The sequence below is a fragment of the Solea solea genome, chromosome 11 (assembly GCF_958295425.1).
Source record: "Solea solea chromosome 11, fSolSol10.1, whole genome shotgun sequence".
NCBI classification, from domain to species: Eukaryota; Metazoa; Chordata; class Actinopteri; order Pleuronectiformes; family Soleidae; genus Solea; species Solea solea.
Window position 1 is genome coordinate 27129189 of NC_081144.1, and position 27940 is coordinate 27157128.

At 38.4% G+C, this 27940-nt stretch overlaps 1 protein-coding gene across 5 annotated transcripts in view; it reads left to right on the forward strand.

Annotated features, from left to right (window-relative positions):
* Nucleotides 1-9686: 9686 nt before the first annotated feature.
* The window catches only part of znf512b (zinc finger protein 512B), a 54565-nt gene continuing 36311 nt past the window's right edge, over nt 9687-27940 (forward strand). For 2 of the 5 annotated variants that reach the window (XM_058642637.1, XM_058642641.1), the window contains exons 1-2: nt 9695-10578; nt 16135-16263. In XM_058642637.1, the coding sequence (XP_058498620.1) occupies nt 16137-16263 (127 nt within the window). In that variant the 5' untranslated portion in view covers nt 9695-10578; nt 16135-16136. Of the gene's footprint in view, nt 10579-16134; nt 16264-26000; nt 26094-27940 lie in introns of those variants that run through there. The other 3 variants (XM_058642639.1, XM_058642638.1, XM_058642640.1) reach the window with 3 other exon arrangements.

The window sequence follows — 27940 nt, forward strand, 5'->3', positions numbered from 1 at the left end:
TGTGTTCCTGAGTGACTATGAAGCAATGATCTCGGTTTGAAGTGAACTGTACTGAACACGACATCCGTCCACACACACACACGCACACACACACACACACACGCACACAAACACACACGCACACAAACACAAACACACGCGCACACGCACACACACAGAGGGGACAATGACATGACTCTATGTTTTCCAACGCTCAGCATTCAAGATGCATGACTGAATGAGGCAGACAGACAGACAGACAGACAGACAGACAGCAGCCATCTGTGATGACATAAGAATAAATAAATGACATAAAACCTTCCCATCATCCCTCTGTCTGTCTGTCATGTGACAAGAGTCTGTCTTTTTATGATTATGATGTGATGGACAGTGTAGAAACTCCTTTGATTGATGGACTTTGAAAATGCCAAGAAATGAAAACATTTCAGAATATTGATATTACAAGTATAGAGACAGATGGAACAGAACTTAGAATAAACTCATTGAGATGACGCATCGTCCCTCATTCGTGTGTGTGTGTGTGTGTGTGTGTGTGTGTGTGTGTGTGTGTGTGTGTGCGTGCTTGGGCATTCTGTTGGTCATTCTTAAATCATGTCTCTGACCTTCTGGTGACTTTTAGTTTATTTCAGACCTGCATGTGTGTGAGTGTGAGAGAGAGAGATGGAGAGAGAGAGAGAGAGAGAGAGAGAGATGGAGAGAGAGAAGGTGTAGTGAAACGTTGAATGTGTATGAGGGGATGGACAGAGGAACATGAGTTTGTAACAATGGAGCACACCCAGGTAAGCTAACAGCACAGCTAATGTAAATGTGAAAGTACATGTTAGCATGTTCTGTTTCAACAAAGTGCTGAAGTTTATTTATATTTGCTGCTTCACAAATTGTGTGACTTCCTCAACCTTGCAAACACATTCTCACACTTAGACACTTTTCTTTTTCTTAGACACTCATAGATATAATAACCTAACCCTAACTACCATAACTAAATACCTAAATATGATAACCCTTAACCTAAACCTAATTCTGACAACATGTGCAGTTGTGAGAACCAGACACACACACACACACACACACACACACACACACACACAGTGAGATGAAGCACAGCTGCAGTGAACGGTGGGAGCAGATGGTTTAAAGGATGGTGCAGTTCAGTGGGTTCTCTCTTGTTTTCTCTCTGCGATGTGTTTTTTGAAAGCTGGCCTATTTCATCACGACGTGCCTGTGGCTTTGATCGTGTGCATCTCAGTGCTGACAGTCCTGAGAAACACTTTCTCCTCTCCAATCGACTGCTGAGAAGCCCTGCAGCAGCTGCTTCGCTGGCACAAACAGCTGAAGACTGTCATGTGTCTGGCCAACACTCCAGTATGAATATTCAGCCTTCTACTACAAAGCACATCGGTATGATCAACGTCACCTGAAAAGGTCAGAAGACCAACGACACACTCAGCCACTGGATGGACTCTTCAGGACACAGTCAGGGCCACAGTGTGCTCTTCCTGGACACTTTTAAAAACCATTAAGTGGCCTTTTGCTTACTCAGCAAAGAAGGAAGAGGAGCATAAATCACTGCCACCATAAAAGGATTAATCACATGTCAGACAAACTCCCCATCAGAGGCCATTAAAGTCAGCAGAAAGCTCATTTAACTTTATCAGTTGGAGTACATAGGCAGGGCCGTAGCAACAGGATCTGTGTTAGGGGCAAGAGGGGGCCCCTAAAACAGCTTATTGTCAGATCCACATTTCACAACACATCGTAGCTGCTTCTGTTATATGAGACATCCACACTGCCCTGTGCACACACCATGGAGATCACATCTGGACACCTCCTTGTTTAATTTGGACGTTTGAACACAATTCCCTCGACAATAATAGATCATCGTGTAAGTTATTATGAGAACGCAGATTCTTACTGGTATTACATTCTGATATAGACCTGAAACACTCATCTGAACAGTTATGGATGTAACCACAGCTGGTCATGTTCATCCACAGCTTCATTTAGTCTGAAAGGGAAGATTATGACTCATTTCCCATGTCTTCCCTCCCTCATCTCTTTAACTCATCTGCAACCAATGGATGGATTCATAGACTGGGTTGCATCTAAGCCACATGAATACCTTGTGCTACACCTAATCTTTTATTTGTGATATGTTTGAAGTATCTATGACTCTATCTTTGCTCATTTAAGCCGCCTTTCCCCGAGTGGAATGGGACGCTTCCGTACAGTATGGTATGTATTTCCTTGGGGTACCTGAGTACAATGGTATGGTGCGATCATGGTGGAGCTAGACCGACTCCGCCCACGACGGTCAGCTGATTAGGCAACACAGAAACCGTCACTCGCTGTAAATATCCCATAGAAGTGGAAGTCTATTCTCATATGAAGCTTGATGTCCTGGTGAGACAAACAGCCACAAACTGAGCTGCTGGATGTCCTCCTGTTGTCATGTCATGCTACGCGGCCATCAGGCACAGCCCACACCCCGCCTACCAGGTGAAACTGACTCAGGACTTTACCATTCCAGACTGTACCATACTGTACCAAACCAAATTGTCTCATGATGGAAAGCCTGGTCCCAACAAGCTGCCTGGGCGTGTTATCAAGATGGCGACTCAGTGGTTTTTTGGAAGGACTTTTACACCATGCTTCGAAGATGACTAACTAGACAAAATGCTACTAGCTCACTATAGTTGGGCTCAGTGTACGTCTCTTTCTAGCTGGGCCCTCAAAGCCTCTCAAAACTGGATTTGGTACTACCTCATATCAGCAGCTGTCAGTCAATGTAGGACGGGGAGAACACCTGCCTTCATGAGCCAGCTGAGTGTCAAGGTTTAGCACACACGTGACGTTGCTATGGAAGAACGAGCACACATTCAAAAATGACTATCGTTGCTGCAGGGGCCACGGAGTCCATGTGCTTTATGATGAGCTCCACACAATTCACAGAGCAGCATTGCCCCCTACTGGATGTTTAGCATAGATAAACCTTGACTGGGCATTGGTGCAACCATTTATGACTTTAACATATGAGACCTTAGCTAATTGATTATTAGTGTTTATATATTATGTATTATGTATTATGTTTTTTCCTAGTAAAGATCCTTATGCTTGTGTGTGTGCACCTAATTATGTTAAAGAAGTATGTAAAACATTCAATTGTTTTGTTCTTAAAAGAAAAAGTCTAACATATTTCACAAAATTAGTGACTGAAAAAGGAACATTTTATGATAATCCTCGATTATTTTGCCTTTTAAGGGTTTTCTGAAAATTGATAGACAATTCTATCTCATTTCAGAGCTCAAACACACACACACACACACACACACACATATTTAGCATTTGTTCTCACTTTACAATGTTCAAATATAACAACCCTCTTCAGTTACTCCTCACCACTCTTTTCCCTCAGACTGTACACCATGTTTCTTAACATGGATACCATGTTTCTTTTCTGCACTCTTCCACCTTTTAACTTCTTGTCATATATGAACGTATACATTTTTTTGCACTACTGCTAACTCCACAGGCCACTTTACTATTGTACTTATATATTATTATAATAATATTCTACTGCTGTATTTATCAATATACTCCTATATATTTGTTTTAGCCCTATTGTTTCTTTTGATATACTTTTATATTTTAACTCTGTTGTATATTAGACGTCATTTTATATTTTAACTCTGTTGTATATTAGACATCATTTTATATTTTAACTCTGTTGTATATTAGACGTCATTTTATATTTTAACTCTGTTGTATATTAGGCATCATTTTATATTTGAACTCTGTTGTATATTAGACATCATTTTATATTTGAACTCTGTTGTATATTAGACATCATTTTATATTTGAACTCTGTTGTATATTTGATATCATTTTATATTTGAACTCTGTTGTATATTAGACATCATTTTATATTTTAACTCTGTTGTATATTAGACGTCATTTTATATTTAACTCTGTTGTATATTAGACATCATTTTATATTTTTACTCTGTTGTATATTAGACGTCATTTTATATTTTAACTCTGTCGTATATTAGACATCATTTTATATTTAACTCTGTTGTATATTTGATATCATTTTATATTTTAACTCTGTTGTATATTAGACATCATTTTATATTTTAACTCTGTTGTATATTAGACATCATTTTATATTTTAACTCTGTTGTATATTAGACATCATTTTATATTTTAACTCTGTTGTATATTAGACATCATTTTTTTTATTTAACTCTGTTGTATATTAGACGTCATTTTATATTTTAACTCTGTTGTATATTAGACATCATTTTATATTTTAACTCTGTTGTATATTAGATATTATTTTATATTTTAACTCTGTTGTATATTAGACATCATTTTTTTTATTTAACTCTGTTGTATATTAGACGTCATTTTATATTTTAACTCTGTTGTATATTAGACATCATTTTATATTTTAACTCTGTTGTATATTAGACGTCATTTTATATTTTAACTCTGTTGTATATTAGACATCATTTTATATTTTAACTCTGTTGTATATTAGACATCATTTTATATTTTAACTCTGTTGTATATTAGACGTCATTTTATATTTTAACTCTGTTGTATATTAGACATCATTTTATATTTTAACTCTGTTGTATATTAGACATCATTTTATATTTTAACTCTGTTGTATATTAGACATCATTTTATATTTTAACTCTGTTGTATATTAGACATCATTTTTTTTATTTAACTCTGTTGTATATTAGACGTCATTTTATATTTTAACTCTGTTGTATATTAGACATCATTTTATATTTTAACTCTGTTGTATATTCGATATTATTTTATATTTTAACTCTGTTGTATATTAGACGTCATTTTATATTTTAACTCTGTTGTATATTAGATATCATTTTATATTTTAACTCTGTTGTATATTAGACATCATTTTATATTTTAACTCTGTTGTATATTAGACGTCATTTTATATTTTAACTCTGTTGTATATTAGACATCATTTTATATTTTAACTCTGTTGTATATTAGACATCATATTATATTTGAACTCTGTTGTATATTAGACATCATTTTATATTTTAACTCTGTTGTATATTAGATATCATTTTATATTTTAACTCTGTTGTATATTAGATATCATTTTATATTTTAACTCTGTTGTATATTAGACGTCATTTTATATTTTAACTCTGTTGTATATTAGACGTCATTTTATATTTTAACTCTGTTGTATATTAGACGTCATTTTATATTTTAACTCTGTTGTATATTAGATATCATCTTATATTTTAACTCTGTTGTATATTAGACATCATTTTATATTTTAACTCTGTTGTATATTAGACGTCATTTTATATTTTAACTCTGTGTATATTAGACGTCATCTTATATTTTAACTCTGTTGTATGTTAGATATCATTTTATATTTTAACTCTGTTGTATATTAGACGTCATTTTATATTTTAACTCTGTTGTATATTAGATATCATTTTATATTTTAACTCTGTTGTATATTAGATATCATTTTATATTTTAACTCTGTTGTATATTAGACGTCATTTTATATTTTAACTCTGTTGTATATTAGACGTCATTTTATATTTTAACTCTGTTGTATATTAGACGTCATTTTACATTTTAACTCTGTTGTATATTAGATATCATCTTATATTTTAACTCTGTTGTATATTAGACATCATTTTATATTTTAACTCTGTTGTATATTAGACGTCATTTTATATTTTAACTCTGTGTATATTAGACGTCATCTTATATTTTAACTCTGTTGTATGTTAGATATCATTTTATATTTTAACTCTGTTGTATATTAGACGTCATTTTATATTTTAACTCTGTTGTATATTAGACATCATTTTATATTTTAACTCTGTTGTATATTAGACATCATTTTATATTTTAACTCTGTTGTATATTAGACATCATTTTATATTTTAACTCTGTTGTATATTAGACATCATTTTTTTTATTTAACTCTGTTGTATATTAGACGTCATTTTATATTTTAACTCTGTTGTATATTAGACATCATTTTATATTTTAACTCTGTTGTATATTCGATATTATTTTATATTTTAACTCTGTTGTATATTAGACGTCATTTTATATTTTAACTCTGTTGTATATTAGATATCATTTTATATTTTAACTCTGTTGTATATTAGACATCATTTTATATTTTAACTCTGTTGTATATTAGACGTCTCTGTTGTATATTAGACATCATTTTATATTTTAACTCTGTTGTATATTAGACATCATATTATATTTGAACTCTGTTGTATATTAGACATCATTTTATATTTTAACTCTGTTGTATATTAGATATCATTTTATATTTTAACTCTGTTGTATATTAGACGTCATTTTATATTTTAACTCTGTTGTATATTAGATATCATTTTATATTTTAACTCTGTTGTATATTAGACATCATTTTATATTTTAACTCTGTTGTATATTAGACGTCATTTTATATTTTAACTCTGTTGTATATTAGACATCATTTTATATTTTAACTCTGTTGTATATTAGACATCATATTATATTTGAACTCTGTTGTATATTAGACATCATTTTATATTTTAACTCTGTTGTATATTAGATATCATTTTATATTTTAACTCTGTTGTATATTAGATATCATTTTATATTTTAACTCTGTTGTATATTAGACGTCATTTTATATTTTAACTCTGTTGTATATTAGACGTCATTTTATATTTTAACTCTGTTGTATATTAGACGTCATTTTATATTTTAACTCTGTGTATATTAGACGTCATCTTATATTTTAACTCTGTTGTATGTTAGATATCATTTTATATTTTAACTCTGTTGTATGTTAGATATCATTTTATATTTTAACTCTGTTGTATATTAGATATCATTTTATATTTTAACTCTGTTGTATATTAGACGTCATTTTATATTTTAACTCTGTTGTATATTAGACATCATTTTATATTTTAACTCTGTTGTATATTAGACATCATTTTATATTTTAACTCTGTTGTATATTAGACATCATTTTATATTTTAACTCTGTTGTATATTAGACATCATTTTATATTTAACTCTGTTGTATATTTGATATCATTTTATATTTTAACTCTGTTGTATATTAGACATCATTTTATATTTTAACTCTGTTGTATATTTGATATCATTTTATATTTTAACTCTGTTGTATATTAGACATCATTTTATATTTTAACTCTGTAGTATGTTAGACGTCATTTTATATTTTAACTCTGTTGTATATTAGACGTCATTTTATATTTTAACTCTGTTGTATATTAGACATCATTTTATATTTTAACTCTGTAGTATGTTAGACGTCATTTTATATTTTAACTCTGTTGTATATTAGACGTCATTTTATATTTTAACTCTGTTGTATGTTAGACATCATTTTATATTTTAACTCTGTTGTATATTAGATATCATTTTATATTTTAACTCTGTTGTATATTAGACGTCAGTTTATATTTAACTCTGTTGTATATTAGATATCATTTTATATTTTAACTCTGTTGTATATTAGATATCATTTTATATTTTAACTCTGTTGTATATTAGACGTCATTTTATATTTTAACTCTGTTGTATATTAGATATCATTTTATATTTTAACTCTGTCGTATATTAGACGTCATTTTATATTTTAACTCTGTCGTTTATTAGACGTCATTTTATATTTTAACTCTGTCGTATATTAAATATTATTTTATATTTTAATATTCTGTTGCTGAGCCAATTGCAACAGCATGTTGATCTGGGTACACATTCCCCTCTTTTAATTTAAATATATGTAATGCCTCTATATTATAATCAATATTTTTTAGTCCCAATATCTGATCTTTATTTAAACATCAGTGATACTATGGGCTGTTACTATTCATCACATCTAATGTGGTGCAAAAATGGAGCTCTCCTGCCCCCTACTGGTGAAGATAGAAACAGTCTCTACATGACATCATGCTCTCAGATCATTTTTCCACTAATGACAAATATTATGTCATAGTGAGTGGCACCAATCAAAGAGTGAGAGAGGCCCTCTGTTGTTTGAATGACAAGAGTGAGGTGATGGTAACGACAGCACCAATCATTCATTTAGTGAGAGGAAAGAAGAAAGAGGGGCTTTCACACCCAGAGTGAAATGTGTATCATTAGCTGAGTTAAACAGGGAAATAACCATGTACTGTGTTCACAGCCTGTAACCAGTGTTCCACTCCACCACTGACAACTACAGCAGTGTTTTCACTACAGGGACCTCTGTGACGGACGGATCGATTTATTATGAATGTATGGATTATTAAAGTAACTGCAATACAGTATAGTAGTCATTTAGTCATTAACATGCAACCGCTTTATTGCTTAGGGTTATGGGTTATACTGTATAATAATTACTGCTCTCAATAGATCACACACATCCTATATGCAATATAACACTGTACTTTTACATCAGGTTTATTACTGTGTTGCTGCTGTAACAGCGTTTATCTTATAAGAATTCATTCAGGAAACACAGGAAATATGTATACACGTATACAATAACTGACAAAAAACAGTTTCTATGGACAGAAGTAGCTGTAAAAGTACGTTATGCCAGATTCATTCAAGACATGCTTGAGCAATGGGAGCGTGTTAATACTGTACATAACAGCGGTTCTCAAGACTGGGTTGAGACCTACAGATGGGTCCCGGAAGATGTTTTTGAGGTCCCCCAACAAATTTGCAGAATTTTGCCAACGATTTAATAAAGATGTATATACAGTATGTATATATGTGCATATATAGGTGTATGTGTGTGTAGGGGATAATATATATATATATATATACATATATATATGTACATATACATATATATATATATATATATACAGTATATATATATAATGTATGTATATTCCATCAAATGGCATTAAATATATTCATGGTGTTTCACAGATTTTCAAAAACAAAGTGCTAGTTTTGATATGGAATGATGTACACTTCACAATAACATATTAACATATATAACATATTTATGCTGCTAAATAAATCTATTGATATAAAAAAACTGAGAAATACATCTAAAATGAAGTTAATAATAATAATGGTTTAAAGCCATGTGCTGTGTTTAAAGGAACAGGAGGTCGCGGGCCATGTTTTCAACATGGTATAAAGTAGTGGTCTGCATGTGGCCCACGGGCCACCAGTTTGACACTTCTGTATTGTGGTGTTACAGATATGGCTGTAAATGAGTTGCTACATTACACAAAATAAATGTTGTCTTGTCAGGATTGATGTTGTAATTGTGTGTTTACGGTAGTTTGGTGTGGGAAACACTGGCATATAAGAGTTTGACACACTCATGTTGTATTGTGAGGGCCAAACAGTGGCCTCAGACTTAATCTGACTGAAAGATCTGATTCATTCAGGAAGTTATTTCTGTTGTTTTTTAATAGAAGCATCTTATTGCAGTGGGACAGAGAGGACAGCATTTGTCTTTAAAATGATGGACAGAACCACAGACTGGACCATGTGAAGCTGTGAGGTTCTGCTGGTACTAAAGGTCGCGTCAATAAGAAGCACCCCCCCCCCCCCCCCCGTAATATTAATCTGCTGGAGATCCGCGATGATAACAATAATAACGCGAGAGTTTGTAAGTTGCCTCGGAACCAGACTGTTAGTTGCAACTGTCAAAGGTGGAGTGGATACGCGCATGACCCAACACACACTACTGTGATAGTGTCCGTATAAACAGCCGAAATAAGCCGAGGTAAGGAGCCGAGGAGAGTCCGAGAGCCGAGCGAGCCGCGTCCTTTGCGCGGTTTTTCCTTCGCCTCTAAGCAAGTGTGTCGCTGCCGTCGATATTACTGCACTAAACATATTCCTGTGCCTCCCTGTAGATCCAGCCAGCGCAAGGATTTTTTTCTACTCCTCCTTCGTAATAAAGTCGCCATTTTGCTTCACTGCCTATATAAACCATCCCGTATTTTCATGTCTTCTCCTCCTCGAGCCGCGGACCCGGCTGTGTTTGCGGGATATTTTTGACATTTTCTGGAGTGTTTGTCGGGAGAAGACGGAGGTTGAAGAAAGTGCCTCGTGGTTTTCATGTTAATGCAGGAAAGGAGGGAAGGAGGCGGAGGAGGCGAGGGAGGAGGAGGAGGGGGGGCGGCTGGAAACTGGGAATAATAAGGTGAAAGTCGCGTGGAATTGGCGATTTCTCGCCCCCGTGTTTCGCCTTGTGCCTCGTCGTCGTCTGCGGAGGTGGACACGCTGACGGGACGACTCTGACCGCTGTCCACAGCTGTCCACAGCTGTCCACCACAGTCTGACCACTCAGTGACGGACGGCAGGTGTGAGCGAGGACCATGTAACACGACGTCGGAGGAGGAGGAAGAAGAAGACACACAATAAACAAACAACTGACAAACTCACTGACGCCCACTCAGGTGCGTGTCTCCTGACCCCCCCCCTCCCCTCGTCCTCCCCCCCGTCCTCCCTCCTCACGTGGGTGACCCGGGGCTACCCGGTCCTACTGCTGGGTGACAGTGTCCGACAATTCAGGTAGGTGTGGCCGAGCAGGAGGAAGAAAAGTCAAACTGTGTTTGTCTCACAGAGAAGTGAACTCAGTAACCTTTGTCACACTCACACACACACACACACACACACACAGCCTGTTTTTGTGCATTTTTGATCAGCTCGTAAAACAATGTGGACACAGAAAAATCATTTAACAAACTTCTGCAAAAAGACCTTAAAAAGTTGTTGTGAATGTGAAACAGTTTGCCAGTTTTCACCCAGGGGCAGATGACATGTTGTGTTCCATTGATTTCAGAACTCTGCGATCAGAGGTGCGAGTGAAGCCCGCTCCACAGATGTATCTCGGGCTAGCCATGGTTAGCGATAGCAGTGGGTAACTACGTGGTTTTATTGTGCACACGAACACCGTCTGTGGTTAAACATCAAACAGTTGATTTTCTCTGAAACTAATAAGACACAAGTGCGATTAACAGTAAAAGCAGCATCATGGTAACTGAGGCTTCCTCCAGTTCCAACTACAGTTGAAACGCATCCATAGTGCAGTACAGGTGTGGCATATACAGTATATATAATATATAAGCACTTTGTTTTTCTTCCAAAATAGTTTACATTAAGAAAAAGTGTCATAGTAAAAAGAACAATGTTGTATACATAAACTATATACAGTTTTCGTTTTCTTGTGAGAGTGGAAGGAGGAGAGAGTCAAATGGCTGAAAGCATCCTGCCCACTAGTGGTCGGGAGTTTAAGTACAACTAAAAAGCATTGTCAAGAATATTTTGTGTATCTTTACTGTGTCTCATCAGTCTTTTGCTTCATCTACTGCGTATCTTCATGTACTATCATGTATAACAGCAGTAGATGGAAACACATGTACTGTAAACGCCCATTCACTTTTAAATCACAACTAAATGCTTAATCCTATTATTGTAAGCCAAGCACTGTTGTGTTTTTCCTTATCGTATTATCTCGACTTTTTACTACTTTTTCTCTCTACCCAGCCCAAGAGTTTAATCTTAATCCTGACATTCACCTAAACCTCCAGTTAACTGTAAACTAAACTTTAATCTATGGTCTTGTCCATTACACCAGTACTCTGATCCAATCCAGAATGATAACCTTAGTCTTAATTCTGATCCTCACTTAATCCGTAATCGTAGTATAAAATGTATTTAAACTTCCTTAAATGTAGGACAAAGACGTCTGATGTCACTAACACAAACTGGAGTGTCAGTCAAACACATCATTCTCCAACTGTGTATCAAATAGTCTTCTCCCATAAATAAGAACAGCCTCAGCTAAACATGACTCAGCTAAAAGGCTGTTGCTGATGTTTATTTACATTATAGTCTGTGCATTATGAAGACTGTGGGACGTAAAGTGCAGCAGAGGAACACATTCTTTAAGTATTAAGTAGTAACCAAACCCACCACAGCCCAGCGGAACACATTCTATTTGTTTTGTTAGCATGTTTCATCCTCCCTTTTTTTTTTTGCTATAGATGTTGTTGTTGTTTTTTTATCTATAATTTCACTGTTACTGTAACATGGATTCTAACCTCAACCAGATGGTGACCTTAAGCTTAATCCTGACCCTCACTGAAACCCAAATCTTAAATTTTACTCAAGGAGTGCTCAAATGTAAACCTGACCTAATTCTTTGCCCAAATCCACGTCTTAACCCTCTGAAAGGAGGACCAGCCAAAGTGTCCTTACAGTGATGGTGTAGGTTTGCATTCTTTACCACAGAAACACACACGACAGTGCGCCGGGTGGTTTCCGGCTGTCATCGTTCATCAGCAGACGTGTGAGGACACATGTGAGGACACGTGAGGACACATGTGAGGACACATGTGAGGGTGTCGGCAGGTTTCAGTGCAAAAACATATAATAATGTAGTTAGAGTGTGATTTACTCTTTCAATGTTTTTTGAGAACGTGAATGTTAAAAGGTTCATGCAGCACATCTACAGTATGTGCACCACGTCTTTCACACCCATTCACACGCTGCCAGCACAGTCATGAGGAGCAACGTGGGGTCGGCCTGTAGATTAGCAGAGCCGGGAATCAAACTCACAACCTTCCAGTTCAATGACGACTCAGTCTACCACTGAGCCCTGTCGCCCGCTGTAATATTAATACCAATATATTATTATTGCTGTTATTATTATTATTATTATTAATAGTATAATAATATTATATTATATATTTTTTTAATTAGCATCTGAATAATACAAGTCCCTACACCGGTTCTTTATTTGGTTTGTGCTGTTTCCATCTCCTCATAATTATCTTGTAAACTGATGAAAAGGCCAGTGCTATAATTTTATGCATAATGTTTTGGTTTTCACTCCAATATAAACACGTCATTGTGTGAGGAGCCTAATATACGTAGCTGCTTGTTTAAATACCTAAAACGTGTCATTCTTCAAGAGGGAGGACACTCGGGACGACTGTGGCTCAGTGAGGCTGTGACTTGTCCTTCAAATGGAAGGTTGTAAGTTCCATTCTTCCCCAAGTCCCAATTTTTTCAATGAAAACCCTGAAAATATTTTCCTTTTTCCTGCTGATTAAAAGTTCAAGTGACTTAAAAGTATTTGGATTAAATTTTATGGCATTGTAGAAATTGTCCTGTCTTTTCTGGAAATGGGGTTTAATAATATCAGGGATCACTGTTGAGATTTGCCGTCTGAGAAGCACAGAAAGCTCAACTACATAGAAACCTAAATACAATGCACTGTATTATACATTGAATTTACTGTCAGGTGAGGGAAGGTTGTAGGTTCGATTCCCAGCTCCACTAGTATACATGCCGATGTGTTGCTCCTGATGGTTGTGCATATATACAGTATAGACATGTGTGAGGGACTGTAGTGTAAAGCAGCTTTGAGTGGTTATCAATACAAACCATTTACCATTTATAACAAATGGCTGTAAACATTCAAGCTCACTATCCTTAAACTGTTGTTTTCTTTAAAGGAAGTTAAAGTGAGCTAATGTTTATTTAGCAGAGATAATTTGCCTCACCAGCCCAGCGTGTCTTCACCTTTCTCACAACATCTGTTGCTCTCAAGCCGCTTCTCTTCACACTCTTGACACATAATACAGGAAAAGGAAGGAGTCTGGCGTGCAACCTCTCTGCAGCGTGCATCGTGCAGCGCGCCTGCTTGATTGATAACTTGTTATCATAACAGACTGTATGCACATTATCACTGTGACGGATGAGGCGTCGCTACTATAACATACAGTGAGTAGCGTGGTGCAAACAGTGGCCCCCACTGAGTGACCCTTTGTGTGCTGCTGCAGCTCATTAGGAGAGGAACATGAATATGTGCTAAGAGAAAGCATGTTGGATTGTAATCAGTCCCACTTAGCATAATTAGCGATTGTCAGCCTTCATCCATTAGACTGTGTCCCATGCTGACAGGGAATGAGGGTTCTGAGCTCAAGAATGGACATACTGTGTATGCGAGGGATGTAACTGTGTAAAAATGTCTTTCTTTTATTGTAAAAATATGTTCAACGCTTTGAAAAACTGATACACTGAAACATTTCAATAGTTGAATTCATATATATTTAAATATTCAATTCAATTCAATTACATTTGATTTGTGTGATCACATGTGCAGCATCTGCCTCGACCGGTTGGGGTGAAAGGAAAAATGGGGGACAGAGGAGAGGAGGGGGAGAGAGGGGGAGAGACCAGGAGTAGATACACAACAATTGTATCAAGTTACAAGTTTATACAGGACAGTTCTGAGTCAGTGATGACATGTTAATACAACTATGATGTCATTTATATAAGCAGCAGCAGAGACTGTTGATTAATTATACTGATATCAACTTTAACTATAGCTTAATAATAATAATAGTGATGATATGTATGATAATTATAATAATTATAATAATAGTAGCCTCGAAACTGGATCTGGATCCTGCAACCTGCAAGATGAGGACACACAGAGAGATAAACATATATATGTTATAAATATATGATACACTTACACTTGTGCATGCATCAGCTTTAATCTGATTGTAGATCAAAAAAATCCATGATGAAACTTTGTAATGAGGCGCAGGAGTCTTTAGCCAGACCTCTCATTGGACGTTTGTCCCAAAAATAATGCATCCATCTCCAACATTTAACAAGGAAATGTCTAAACTTTCAATACTTGACAGAGGAAGTTTGGTGTATTTAGCGACTGTGAGTGACACCACATCACGTTCTGCTGTATTTGAGTTCAGTGACTGTATCAGATGATTCTAATGATTCAGCACATTGTAAAGAACGGCGTTGTCCATCACTAGTTTGTGTGTGTGGCATGTAAAACGACAGTGACAGTACATCATGCAAGTACACTTCACAAACCCTTTAAGAAAGGTTCACCTAATAAAATCTGCTATCATAATAAGCTATAGCAAATCTATGTTTACGTCTTTTCCGCTTCGTAAACCACTCATTACCTCGCACCAGGCTCCATTCACAAAAATAGCCATTTGGAGTTGTTGGTCGACTGCTGCTTTGATCGGTTGGTTTGTGTTACTTGCATTAACACAACTAATGGAATGGAATTTAATGATGGGCCAAACAGTGGAGTAGTGGCTAGCATTGTTGCCTTGGAGCAAAAAGATCCAGGTCGGTGTTCCGGTCAGGCTGAGGGCCTTTTCTTCGGTTTCCTCCCACGGTCCAAAAACATGCACAAGTGTGAGCGTAACAGTGAATGTATGTTGGCCTGGTGACCTGTCCTGGCTCCAGCCCCCGTGAATGCATGAATGAATGAATGAATTTGATGATGGAAGCAGCAGTCTACACACAGGGGAACAGGCAGAGCACACTCACCTTTTTCTAACTCTCTGACTGTCTATGATTATTAGATAGAATCTCACCTCAAACTATCCTTTTACACAGCGGCCCAGAACTAGGCCAATACAATATGTATCGAAGGCCCTCTCCTGTGTAATCTGTACCTGTCTACCAATGAGGATTCACCTCCACACGGGGTGATGAGCAGGGCTGCTCATGAAGGGAGCTTTGTGTCCCCCAACTCTCTCTGACTCACCTGTTTGTCAAATGGGGAGAGCATGGTGTTGGTGTGTAAGTGAGGGAATTGATTTTGAAATGAAACGGCATCATTTCAGGTAATGTCTTCATCCACTCCGCTGTAGTACACATGCCAGACCTGTACGTGGCACTGTAGCACTTCCGAAACCTTCCGAAAACCACAGAACAGAACCACAGATAAATAAAGCTTTATTGGATTAGGTATAGATTACAATAGATATAACAGAAACAGAATGAAGAAAGCCAGGGCGACTGAGAAAATCAAAGTTATCATAAAGCAAACAATCGCCAAACACAAGAAGAGGAAACCATGCACAAGAGTGGGACTGTGACGTCATTGTTTTTACCACCAGTTGTGTGTTGAGATTTTCCCGCTCTGGGACCTGTAAAAAAAAATAGCTTTCCATTTGTGTCTGGATAAAATGTGGATACGATAAAAATAAACAAAATGTTCGCGTATTCACAGAGACTCATGTGAATGTGGACAGCCCCTTACTCTCCTGTGTGTTTGTACCATTGCAGGCATGGAGAGCCCAGGCTCCAGGCTTGGGAAGCTGTCCTCATCAGGGCTGCCAAAGGGCCGCACTCCCAAACATGGACATCCCCAGGAGACTGTCAGGAACATGGCAGGCCCCGAAAACAACAAACACAGTGAGTTTTGTTGAACGAAGACACACACACACATACACACACACACACTTTACTTGTACACAGTATTTGGTCTGATAAGGGAGCTGGAGAAGTGATTCCACCATGTAAGCTGTTGTCTGTATGACACACATGACACACATGGAAATGAGCAGGTATGTGCTGTTTTTTGAGTTTGACTCATTCCTCATTGTCAGCATGTGAGTTTAGGTTTCCGTGGTTTTCCTAGCTCATCTTTGGTGTCTCACATGTGTTGTAAATAAGCTTTCAGAATGCTGTGGACACAAGTGCAGACTCTGTAACTTGACTGATGACAACATTAGCACGTTCACCTGAGTATCATGTTGACAGTACAGCTGGTTGTGTATTACGTGACAAGATATTCTGAGCCTAACCACCCCCACACACACACACACACACACACACGTGACAACATTATTAATAATTAATAACAAGATCAGATTAGTGCTCAGTGAAAAGCACTTACAATGAATTTCAATTATCTTGATAATCATGAATGGAGAAAAACATTCATATTTCACACGAGTGACTTAAAAGTCCTGTTCTGTTACCAGCATACAGTCCTTGTGATGTTTGTGATTTTATTAATGTGGTTATGATCTTAATTCATTCATTATTTTTCAAAACATTTATCCTATGTGCGATGTTTCTGACCACTGTGAGCGCAGACAGTAGCAGTAATATTTATTTCATCCCTCAGTTTTACACTGAGTTGTAAAAAATCAGTTTTTCCCAACATTTACATTGTCGAGTATCGTGATTCGCGACTCAGCGAAGGGCAAACGTTGGTTCACGACTTCATTCCCAGAATATAAACACGGTGTCAGCCATCTTTGCTAACAGTTATGCTAACCGGCTGTTGAGTAAACTGAGAACGACAATGATCTGATGTAGTTTTCAAACTGATATAGCTGCAAGGGAAAATACCTGCATTTCAGTGAAAACTGGAAGCTGCACGGGCCGCGGTGTTGTCTGCTTCGAAGCTTGAGACAGCTCGGGGCAGCAGGCGCAGTGCATTCTGGGAGTTGTTGTCGTTCATCTATCATTTTCTGCCTTTCTTGGCTCAGAAGGCACTCGCTTCAAATATTATTTCACATTTCTACGACATAGATGAGCCAGTTTTAATAGACTGTCATCTTTCCAACTGTGAAATATGCCTTTAAGTTTTAGAATCTAAAAATGATTGTGAATGTGCAATTCATAATCATTTCTAATAATGAATACAAGGTCTGATTTTTAAATGTGAATATTTCTGGATTATTTGCTCCACATAAGAAAGACAGACATCACCATTTGGAGGTTTCAGCATGTTTTATGGACCAAACCACATGAATCAATGATGAAAAGAATGGTTTGTGGCAGCCCTGCTTCAGACAGTCACGTGCCTCCAGGCCAGTGAGTCTCACAGACTGGGTCGAGACCCACAGCTGGATCACGTGAGAGACACGTGCAGAATCTTCCCGTACTTCAGTGTTTATGTTTAAAAAGAAAAAAAACATAAATTGAAGTTTTAATGAATTTGAGTTTGCTAAATAACTCACTTGCAAAATCAAAATGATATTGAATGTTGCAGATGTGGCTGTAAATGCTTTGATGAATTAGGTCAAGATAGTTTGTCATCTTAAAGTAGGATTTGCTCTTGGGCGCCCCCACAGTTGGTAAACGATATTGTCTGTTACAACTGTTGTAAAATACTATAACATGTAATGTTATAGTATTTTATACAAATATGATGACATTGTTTAATTTTTCAAGATATTAGAAAAAGCCCTGAAAACAAACTATAAAAGAAGGATAACGCTTAATGGCGCATTTCCACCGGCTCTACTCGCCTCGCCACGGCACAGTTTAAGTAGCGTTTACACTAGCCTAGTACCTGGTACCAGGTCCTAGGTACTAGGATGAGGTTCCAAGTGTGCTTAAAAGTAGGTACTATGCGATGATTGGTCAGACTGTGGGGCTGCTGAGTCCCGTCACAGGAAGAGACCTCCCACACAGATCACTTAAAACTACTTAACAATCCTAACAACGTGGGTTAATCTCCAACAACTACAGAAGTGTGGTGTAAAGTCACTAGTCATTAGTTAGATCATTTGAAGGTTAAACTCTCGTAGGAACGTGGGTCACCATGTAGAAAGTTTGGGCTGTACATACTGAACTTGAACTGGGTTCTGAGATATGAATTTGAGCCCCAACCCCCAAACGTTTGATCACCCCAACGTCATAACTGCTGCAGACAAAAGCCAGATATTAGTGTGTTTGTTTAACTAGTGGAAACATCTAGTGTGTGATGTGTGAACATGTGTGAAACCTCTGTTGCTTCTGACTGTGCTGCTTTTTTTGAATGGCTTATATTTGTTATACGAGGATTCTTTGGTTCCCTTTTCTTAATGTACAGTAATTGTAGGCCTCACACCACAGAAGGGCCTGGAAACTACAGCATTTTTCCTCAGACTGTCTTGGAGTAAGAGAACCAAATAAACATGGATTGCCAAGCAGTGACATGATTGTAACCCAAAGCCATCTGGATGGGGATGGAAGATTTGTAAAGAGAGAGCCATACAAGGGAATTATGTTTCAATCCAATAACGAGCAGATCATGGTGAGTTTGTTAATAGACTTCGGCAGACTTGGAAAACGGGGGCTGTTTTAATATGACCCAGTTGTTTTGGTTGCTACAAAATAGCCTCTAAATCCCAGACATACAGAGAAGCAAAACTGGACTAGGTGGCGGTGCTCTGGATTGTTTTAATTCATCCCTGCAGCCGGATTAGCACGCTTGTGTGCGTGGGAACGCGTTTATTTGCTTACTTAATGCGTCTCTGTTATATCTTATCACACTTAGTAATGTGGCACAAGCTCAGAGTTTGTTTTCCAACTGCTTGTTGCACAGAGGCTGCTGCTAGACGTGTTGCCTCTGCTTGTACAGACTTTATTGTTGAAGAATGCACTGTATTATGTTGTGTTTTATAGACGTTTTAGTCTTTATTACTCAATAAAGAAGGACTGTTCATAAATCAGTCTTTGGTAAGTCGGTGTCGGGAGGCGAGGATCAGGAGAAGCTCACTTGGCTTAGACATGTTAATTAGACAGGGAGTGTGTGTGTGTGTGTGTGTGTGTGTGTAACAGGTGATGGCTTGGTTTCACGGGACTTTCTCTGGTAATTTGACTCGACTCTCTCTGTGTGTCTTTTCATTTTCTCTTCCTCTTCGCTCTCTTTGAGAAATACCCAGACAGTCCAGAAAACGCGATGTTGTAGTTGTAATGGTGGTTTTAATGACAGCTTACAGCATCATTTAATTGCCTCAGATAAAAATCCACATTCCAGTGTGTTGTAACTGACAAATTGTGGTGTTTGGTTGGAAAGTTGCTCCTGTCTGGAACGTTACCAGGGGATTCCCTGCCTTTACAGAGACTCAGCTCGGGGATCAACTTTGACGTGATTATGGCTTGAATTTCCACAAACCTCAAAAGGAAAACACAAGACAACAGTAAGCCTCAGAAATGCATATGTACAGTTTCTATCAATAAGGTCCTCTTGTAGTTCATCAGAGAACTCAAGCTTCTGTAGCTAATGATAAGCAGAAATGCTACAGTGCTAATCATAATGAGCGTGTTTGTCCCGTGTGGCTCTGGGAATCATTCATGTGAAAATGAAAACTGAAGAGTTTTTCCACGTTGCTCTTCAAATAACATGCTTCCACGTCACTCGCTCTCGTTTCACTGGTCACTTTTCATTTTTCACTCCACGTCCATGGAAACAGGGCTCAGTTGTTCCATTTCATCTTTTTCTTATTTTTTTCTGTGGCCTTTTCAGTTGAGTGAAGGTGATAAGAAGGAAGAGTGCACTCATCCTGAAATAAGTTCCCCTCATGACTGATCCAATGCTTGAAGACTAACATGCTCATTGTTTGACAGCAGCTCTTATTGGTTTCCTGAATTACACGCCAGTGTTTATATGCAGAGTTAAAAAGACTGAGAATTGGTTTGTGTGCTTTCTGAGAGTCTTGTGGTTGAGCTGTCACCTTGCCACACCAGACAGCTCACAGGGAAGGATGTGGTCCTTGAGGGTGACATGGTCTCTGTATTGCTCTCTCACAGTCTCGTTGCATTAGCAGCAAGGTTTGGTCCTTTTTCTCAGAGCTCTTAAACAACCCACTGGAAACATCTGCCAAGTGCAGTGGGCAAGCAGCTGAAATAAGACCTGCTATTGCAAATGTCAATGCAATTCCAAGGCCTTGAACACAGTGACTTTATTGTGTGACTCTGGCATGTGCGTAACTTCTTGGTTTTAGACATTTTACACTTTAAATATACACAATAAAAACATGTTGACATGTTCAAATTAGCAGCATTACTTCAAACGCATACACACAAGCAAACGTGAGCAGAGATACTTGATGACGACACACCTGAGGTCATTTGTACCGCGAGGGAAAGTCTGGACTCAGTGGTTCAAGCTTTGGTCACCTTCTTGTTTGTACCAGAGTCCTCACTCTCTTATAAACTTCAATGGTTTATTTATTTATATGGTTTATATGGTTTATAACAACACAAATTACAATACATGCCAGAGCCTGTAGTACCTTGGCAGGAGCAGCAATAATAATAATAATAATAATAATAATGATGATGATAATAAATAAGTTACCAACAGTAACGACAAAGTATTGTGGTTGCATTTTCCTTAACTGTTAGTTGATGAGTTTATCTTTAACAATCAATATAAAAACGTCTTTTTCTGAGTTTAAATTTGAAACGTTGTACATTAGCGGCACATAAATGAAGTGAGACAATTAAAATAAGTTTGTTAAGCCAGTCTTTCTCTGTGTGTGTGTGTGTGTGTGTGTGTGTGTGTGTGATACACACAAATGAGTCACCGGGGGAGAGTTTTTCTCCTGGTTGACTGCCTTGTGATTTGCTGTGCGCAGAAAGAGTCTGTGATACTCCTGTAATTATTATTACATTTATTCTTATTTATTCATCTTTTGAATGTGTGCTGTTGATGTTGCACCAGGTGGGGCATTTGGTGTGAACATCTGGCACGAGGGCTCGGTGATTTACCGCTAGTAAGACTTATACCGGTATATTTTTGGAAGAGATATGTAGTTGAGACAATATCACCATACCGGTATATGATATATTCTTTATTTAATAAAGCCTACAAGCCTAGTCCAGCTGCTCAGCCACGCCCCTTACATGTACGTACTACGTAGTGTTGTCCCTCCCACGCTACGCATCACAACAGACATGAGTGAGCATTTGGTGGCTAAGAAAAAGAATAATGTTGCTGTTATTTTCCTAAATAAAATGTGTACTTTTACTCCGATACATTCTTCTTAACCATCTTCGTTACTCGTTAATACAAAATAAAAGTTGAGCTGGTGACGTAATGCCTGTTTGTTGTTGCTAGTTTTTAGCAGCACCAGCTGTTAGCCGCAGATTTCGGCTCCAAGTGGATTTAAAACACACCAGCGGCTCGTTGTGTACCGTGTCCGACACCGAGGCTCTGGTCTCCGGGTTTCTTGTCTCCTGTCTCCGGGTTTCTGTTGTACACTCCGGACACCAAGTCTAATATATAATATCGGTCCATATCGCCGGGCCCTATCTAGCACTAAATAAAATATATGGATGATTCGCTGTGTTGAGCCCTAGTGAGGGAGACGCCTCATCCCTCGTGTGTGTGTGTGTGTGTGTGTGACACGTTAAAGAGTGCTCCAGCATTGATGCTGTCTCTGTCAGAGTGAGCATGGTATCTGTGTGAATGTGTTTAATGTGTTAGTCTGTGTGGTTTGTTTGTGTTTTCATGTTTGTGTGTCATGGCAGAATGACACACCATCATGCTGCCATGCTTCATTTCCTTCACCACGTGCTGACTCAGCAGCAGCAGCAGCAGCAGCAGCAGCAGTTTAACTGTACAGTGACGTACAGTAGCAGTGAAGAACGACAATTTTCCTCTTTAATCTCAGTCTAATTCCATTTCTTACTATTTTTAATATTCAAACTATATTGGAATTTAAATGAAAACTTTTTAAACTTAATAGTATGTGGTTGTTATATGTTGTGTCCAGTGGGTCGTGCAGGGACACTGGCGGCCTGCAGGTGCCTCTCGACACGCGCTGTCCGTGGTGATGGAGAGAGAGTGCTGACTCCAGTTGGTCACAGATGCATCTGGCCATGTGTGTCTCATCTGAGCTTCGGTGGTTGTGAGAATGATGTCTGTGTCTATGAAATGTGTGGTGACTGTCACACTGTCTCACATCGCTGATGGTCGCGTGGCTAAGAGCTGTGTAACCTTGGCTCAAGCTCTTGGACCAAGTTTTTGACGTTAATCAGTTTCATGTCTTTGCAAATAAAGCGTTCCAGTTTGTCTTTAATAGCATTCTGACGAACAGCTGTAAACCTCACAATGTGGAGACAGGCAGAAAATCCCTCATTGTTGCAGAGTGTTGGCACGTGTCCCCTAATCGTTGTCCAGTCATATCTTTCTTTGTCATTTTTCAGTTTGTTGATGGAAAGCCAAAAACTTTCCACACATGACTTTTTAGACGCTCAGGAGTGGTGATCTCTGTGGGTGTTTTGTCACCGTCAGACATTTCTGACTGAGAGGAGCGGGCTTGAGTCGCCTCATTTTAACACGTGTAAAATACAGCATTCGTATAACTGATCTGTATTTTATTATCATACTTACTTTTTATTTATTTTTATAACCTGTTTAATCTTGTTAATAAATATCGCAATTTCCATACCGGAAATGCACTGAACAGTGAAGTCAAAGTGAACCCTGACTTTTCTGACTCGTCTGTACCTTTACACTCCATCTGTAGGTTACTCACACTTTCACTGTTCACTGTTCCACGTTGAGCTGTGGTGACTTCTGATTTTCTCCCCCTTTCAAACGTCTCATCTCTCTCTTGGTTCAAGTATTTTGTGATTTTTTTGTGATATATATATATATATATACATACACTGTATATATAGTACTGTGCAGAAGTCTTAGGCCAGCGTGATCTCCACTTACACTAGAACAATAACACAGCTCTGTTAATACTGGAGTGGAATACATTCATTCCTGTTACTGGTAAATCCTGTGTTTGTTCTACTATTTCAGTTAAAGAAATATCTGCTGTAAAAAACCTCTATTACAGCAGGTTTATTCAACACATGCTTGAGCATGACATACACATGTAGCATGAGTTCAACTCATTGACAGCTCACTAATATATAAGAGCAGCTTTAAGTCGCATCACTTCATTCCAAATTCACACGATCACAGAATTAGACAGAACAAACAACAGAGCTGGTGGTGCCTGAAACTTTTGCACAGTACACACACACATAATCCCGCCTCAAGTGTGCCAGGGTTTGAGATTATGACAATTTTTTTGAGAGATTCTGAAATTGGCCAAAGCGTCAAATCAAATTTCCCAGATTATATATAATCTCATGCAAGACATTTATGTCCTTTTTTGGTGTGAATGGTGAATATTGGCAGCAGTGAGTCTCCCTCGCTCCCACGTCCTCACTCCACTCCCGTCTCACCTGCTGATGCCACCATCTCCCAAACTGGTGAAAAACCAAGAGATAAAATCGATAAAGACCCACAGATCAATCAGACAATGTTTGTTTGGGACGTAATTGAATTGCGGTGCGTTTCTCGGCTTGAAGCTGCATCTCATTTTGATGAGAGTCCTTTGTCATCTTTGTCATACCTTTATTTGGCAGGTTTGAGGACAGCACATGAGATGAAGTGCAGGGAAATGGGAGAGATTGAGTTGGTGAGTCACTGTTCATAAGGAGGGCACTGCAAACAGTCTGGAGCAGGCAGTGTGTGTCTGGCTCATACATGCAGTACTCTATGCACTGTCGTTCCATACACACATCACTGATAGAAAAATAACATATACATATGTGTATATATATATATATATGTGTGTGTGTGTATATATATTTTTATATATATATATATATATAAGATTTTCCACCATCTTTTTAATTAATTTATTTTTCTAATTTTCTCTCCTTGTACATTTACGTGCTTTGCTTTCACCTGTCAGCCCCTCATGATTGACCTAATGTAAAGTAATGGTACGTGTATTGTTCCCGAACCATTGGGTACAGGACGTTCAGGACCAATTTTCAGGACACACGTGTACATTTTCAAAACATGCTCTGCAGTAACCACGCTAATGCAGCACGGAACTGACGGAACGGGATTCCACTGCATGCATGTTTGCGTACGCCCGTAATCAACACATCACTGGCCACGGGCCAAATGGACATCAGACAATAGATGATGTTTCTAGTAGTATGCAGCATGCAGTTCTGGAGAGGCTGTTGTACCAAGAGTCACCTGTTAATGCACTGATAATCTCAATCTCTAACCCTTCTGCAAAGTGTGGTTAAGTGAGGCCACACACTAGAGCAGGGGTCACCAGAGAATAATATGGAGCGCGACCATATTAACATTTTATGCAATTTACCATTTAAATGATGAATATTATGCATTCAGTTGCATACACATTTATTCAGGTGCTTACTCCTAACAATTATCACAGTTTTTATAAACGATATCAATGATATGTTACTGAGTGATCATATGAATACATGAGGTGAAGTGAGTCCGCGGGCTACCAGGTGCTTCCCACCTGCTGACAATTATCTGAGTGTAAGCAGATCAGGGAAGAACAGAACACATATCCATCCCTTTTCTACCACTGTATCCTCCACAGCCAGTCTCTGCTGACACAGGGCAAGAGGCGGGTACACCCTGGACAGTTTGCCAGTCCATCACATAACAGAGACTAACAACCATTCACTCTCACTCTATGGTCAATTCCCTAATCACCATATTGCACTGGAGAAAACCCGTGCACACACGTGGAGCAGTGAGGAGCAGTGAGGAGCGGTGAGGAGCAGTGAGGAGCAATGAGGAGCAGTGAGGAGCAGTGAGGAGCAATGAGGAGCAGTGAGGAGCAGTGAGGTTCATGACTGCTGAGGCACAGATGTACAAATACAGTATATGAACCCAAAATACAAGCTTATATTTCAATGTATTTCAATTGAAACATTGAGTTGTTTTAAAAGCTTTGAATGATGCTTTAATCAATTCCACACTGTTCAACAATAAGATAGCAAGAAAAACAAACAAATATTTATTCATATAAACTTGATTAATTATTTTCTCTCTTTTTTTAATTAAAATTGAACATGGTGTATGGTCTTACCTTTATATGTACATATACAGTATATATACTGTAAGTACATGCGCCTAATCCTTCTCCAAGAATATCTCCATCACTCAGTTGACAGGTGTTCTTCTTCTGCTGCGTAGAAGAAGAACACGCATCGACGTGCACCTGTTACCCACTGTGCCTATGGGGCTCAGCACTGCCCCCTATCAGTGTGGCACAGTACTTTCTGCCTCACCCTCACCACTATGTGTGCAAGAGCCCTGGTCAGACTGGACCATGTGTGTATTTATGGAATTATCTCAGATACAGCAGAGACTCAAAGACAGAGAGAGAGAGAGAGAGACAGAGAGAGGAAGTGCAAAAAGAGTGAGAGAACGAGAGAGAGAGGAAGTGCAAAGAGTGAGAGAACGAGAGAGAGAGACAGAGAGAGGAATGGAGGAAGTGCAAAAAGAGTGAGAGAAAGAGAGAGAGGAAGTGCAAAAAGAGAGTGAGTGAGAGAAAGAGAGAGGGAGACTCTCATGTTCATTCAGTGAGTATGTGAGTGTTATGATTGCTGCTCCACCTCTTGTGACTCAGACCTGACTGTGGAAGGAATCATGGGGACGTCTTCAAAGACAGGTGATGAGGCCTGTGTGTGTGTGTGTGTGTGTGTGTGTGTGCTGCTAAATGGACATGGTGTGACAGAGGAGAAAGTTGTGAGGACAGTGAAGACAGACACACAGACGGACAGTGAACCAGGACGAGTTACACATCCGTCTGTCTGTGTGTTGTGCGTCCGTCCAGGTGCATCAGTTTGTCCATCTGTTGTGTGTTAAGACTGAGTAAGCAGTGACATTACATGTTCTTTCCATGGAGTTGTGTGTGTGTTGTTTTGTGTTTGTGTTGTGTTGTGTTGTGTTGTGTTGTCTCTCTAAACTACAGTGCGTCTAAAGCCTGCTACTGTGCACACACTGACAAAGACTTCTGTGTGAGTGTTTGTCAAAGAAACAAATGACTGTTCTCTGTGTGTATGTGTGTGTGTCTGTGTGTGTGTGTGTGTGTGTGTGTGTGTTTGTGGGTAATGTGTGCACCCTTGCACTCGGGGAGCAGTTGCAGGCGTAGCTAGGAGAACTCAGAGGTTATTTGAGATCATTAGGCAGCTGCCAACACCCCTGGGTCCTGACTCTTCTCTCCTCTCCTCTCTTCTCTTCTCTTCTCTTCTCTTCTCTTCTCTTCTCTCCTCTCCTCTCCTCTCCTCTCTCCTCTCCTCTCCTCTCCTCTCCTCTCCTCTCTCCTCTTGTCTCCTCTCCTCTCCTCTCCTCTGCTCTCCTCTCCTCTCCTCTCCTCTCCTCTGCTCTCCTCTCCTCTCCTCTCTTCTCCTCTCTTCTCTCCTCTCCTCTCCTCTCCTCTCCTCTCCTCTCTTCTCCTCTCTTCTCTCCTCTCCTCTCCTCTCCTCTCTTCTCTCCTCTCCTCTCCTCTCTTCTCTCCTCTCCTCTCCTCTCCTCTTGTCTCCTCTCCTCTTGTCTCCTCTGCTCTCCTCTCTTCTCTTCTCCTCTCCTCTCCTCTCCTCTCTCCTCTCCTCTCCTCTCCTCTTGTCTCCTCTCCTCTGCTCTCCTCTGCTCTGCTCTTCCGTCAGGTTTGAGCAGTGCAGAGCAACAGTTGCAGACAGCTGGGTTGGAGTGAGAGTGTGACATTAGTTGAACAGCTGTGTTATCGTGTTGCCTGAGAGGCAGAGTGTGGATGTGACACAATGGTGGTGCTTTGTTTGTGTGGTGATGACTGGAACGTCAGAGAATCCGTGTGTGCTGTATTCACAACATTGTCTTCAATGATTATATGATTATATGAAAAACTTAATAATGTTCAAACTTAATAGTCAATTATTTAGATATTTATTCAAACTTAATGGAATCAGTTATAGGGAGACAACTTGCTCACTATAGGTTACCAAGTGAAGTAATATTTTATGTTTTTCTTCATTGTACATGTTCTGCAAACCACCATCACATGTATAACATATAACACCATAGGGTCAGCACATGTTTACATGTCTACAGATGCACACATCACTGTGGTGAATATCTCTCACATGTCTTGTTCTTGTTTGCTGGGTCTCATGCAGGAGTGGGATACATGAGTTTATTGAGCATTTCAATTAAAAGAACCTGCAATGGTTTGATTACAATTCCCATCATTGGGATAATTGTGAATGCTTAAATGTGACTGAACACAAACTGAAAAGAGGGCTGCAGTGATTCATTGATTATTAATCCAGTACTAAATCAATTGTTAACTATTTTGATAATCGATGAATCGAGTTTTCTAAAATGAATAAAACAACATCTGATATGTCAATATTTTATGGTTAATTTGTTCCATATAATAAATAAATCATTAAAACTGAATACAATGAATATACTGTATATGTATATATATATATATATATATATAATATATATACATTCCAACAGTTTTGATACATTTGA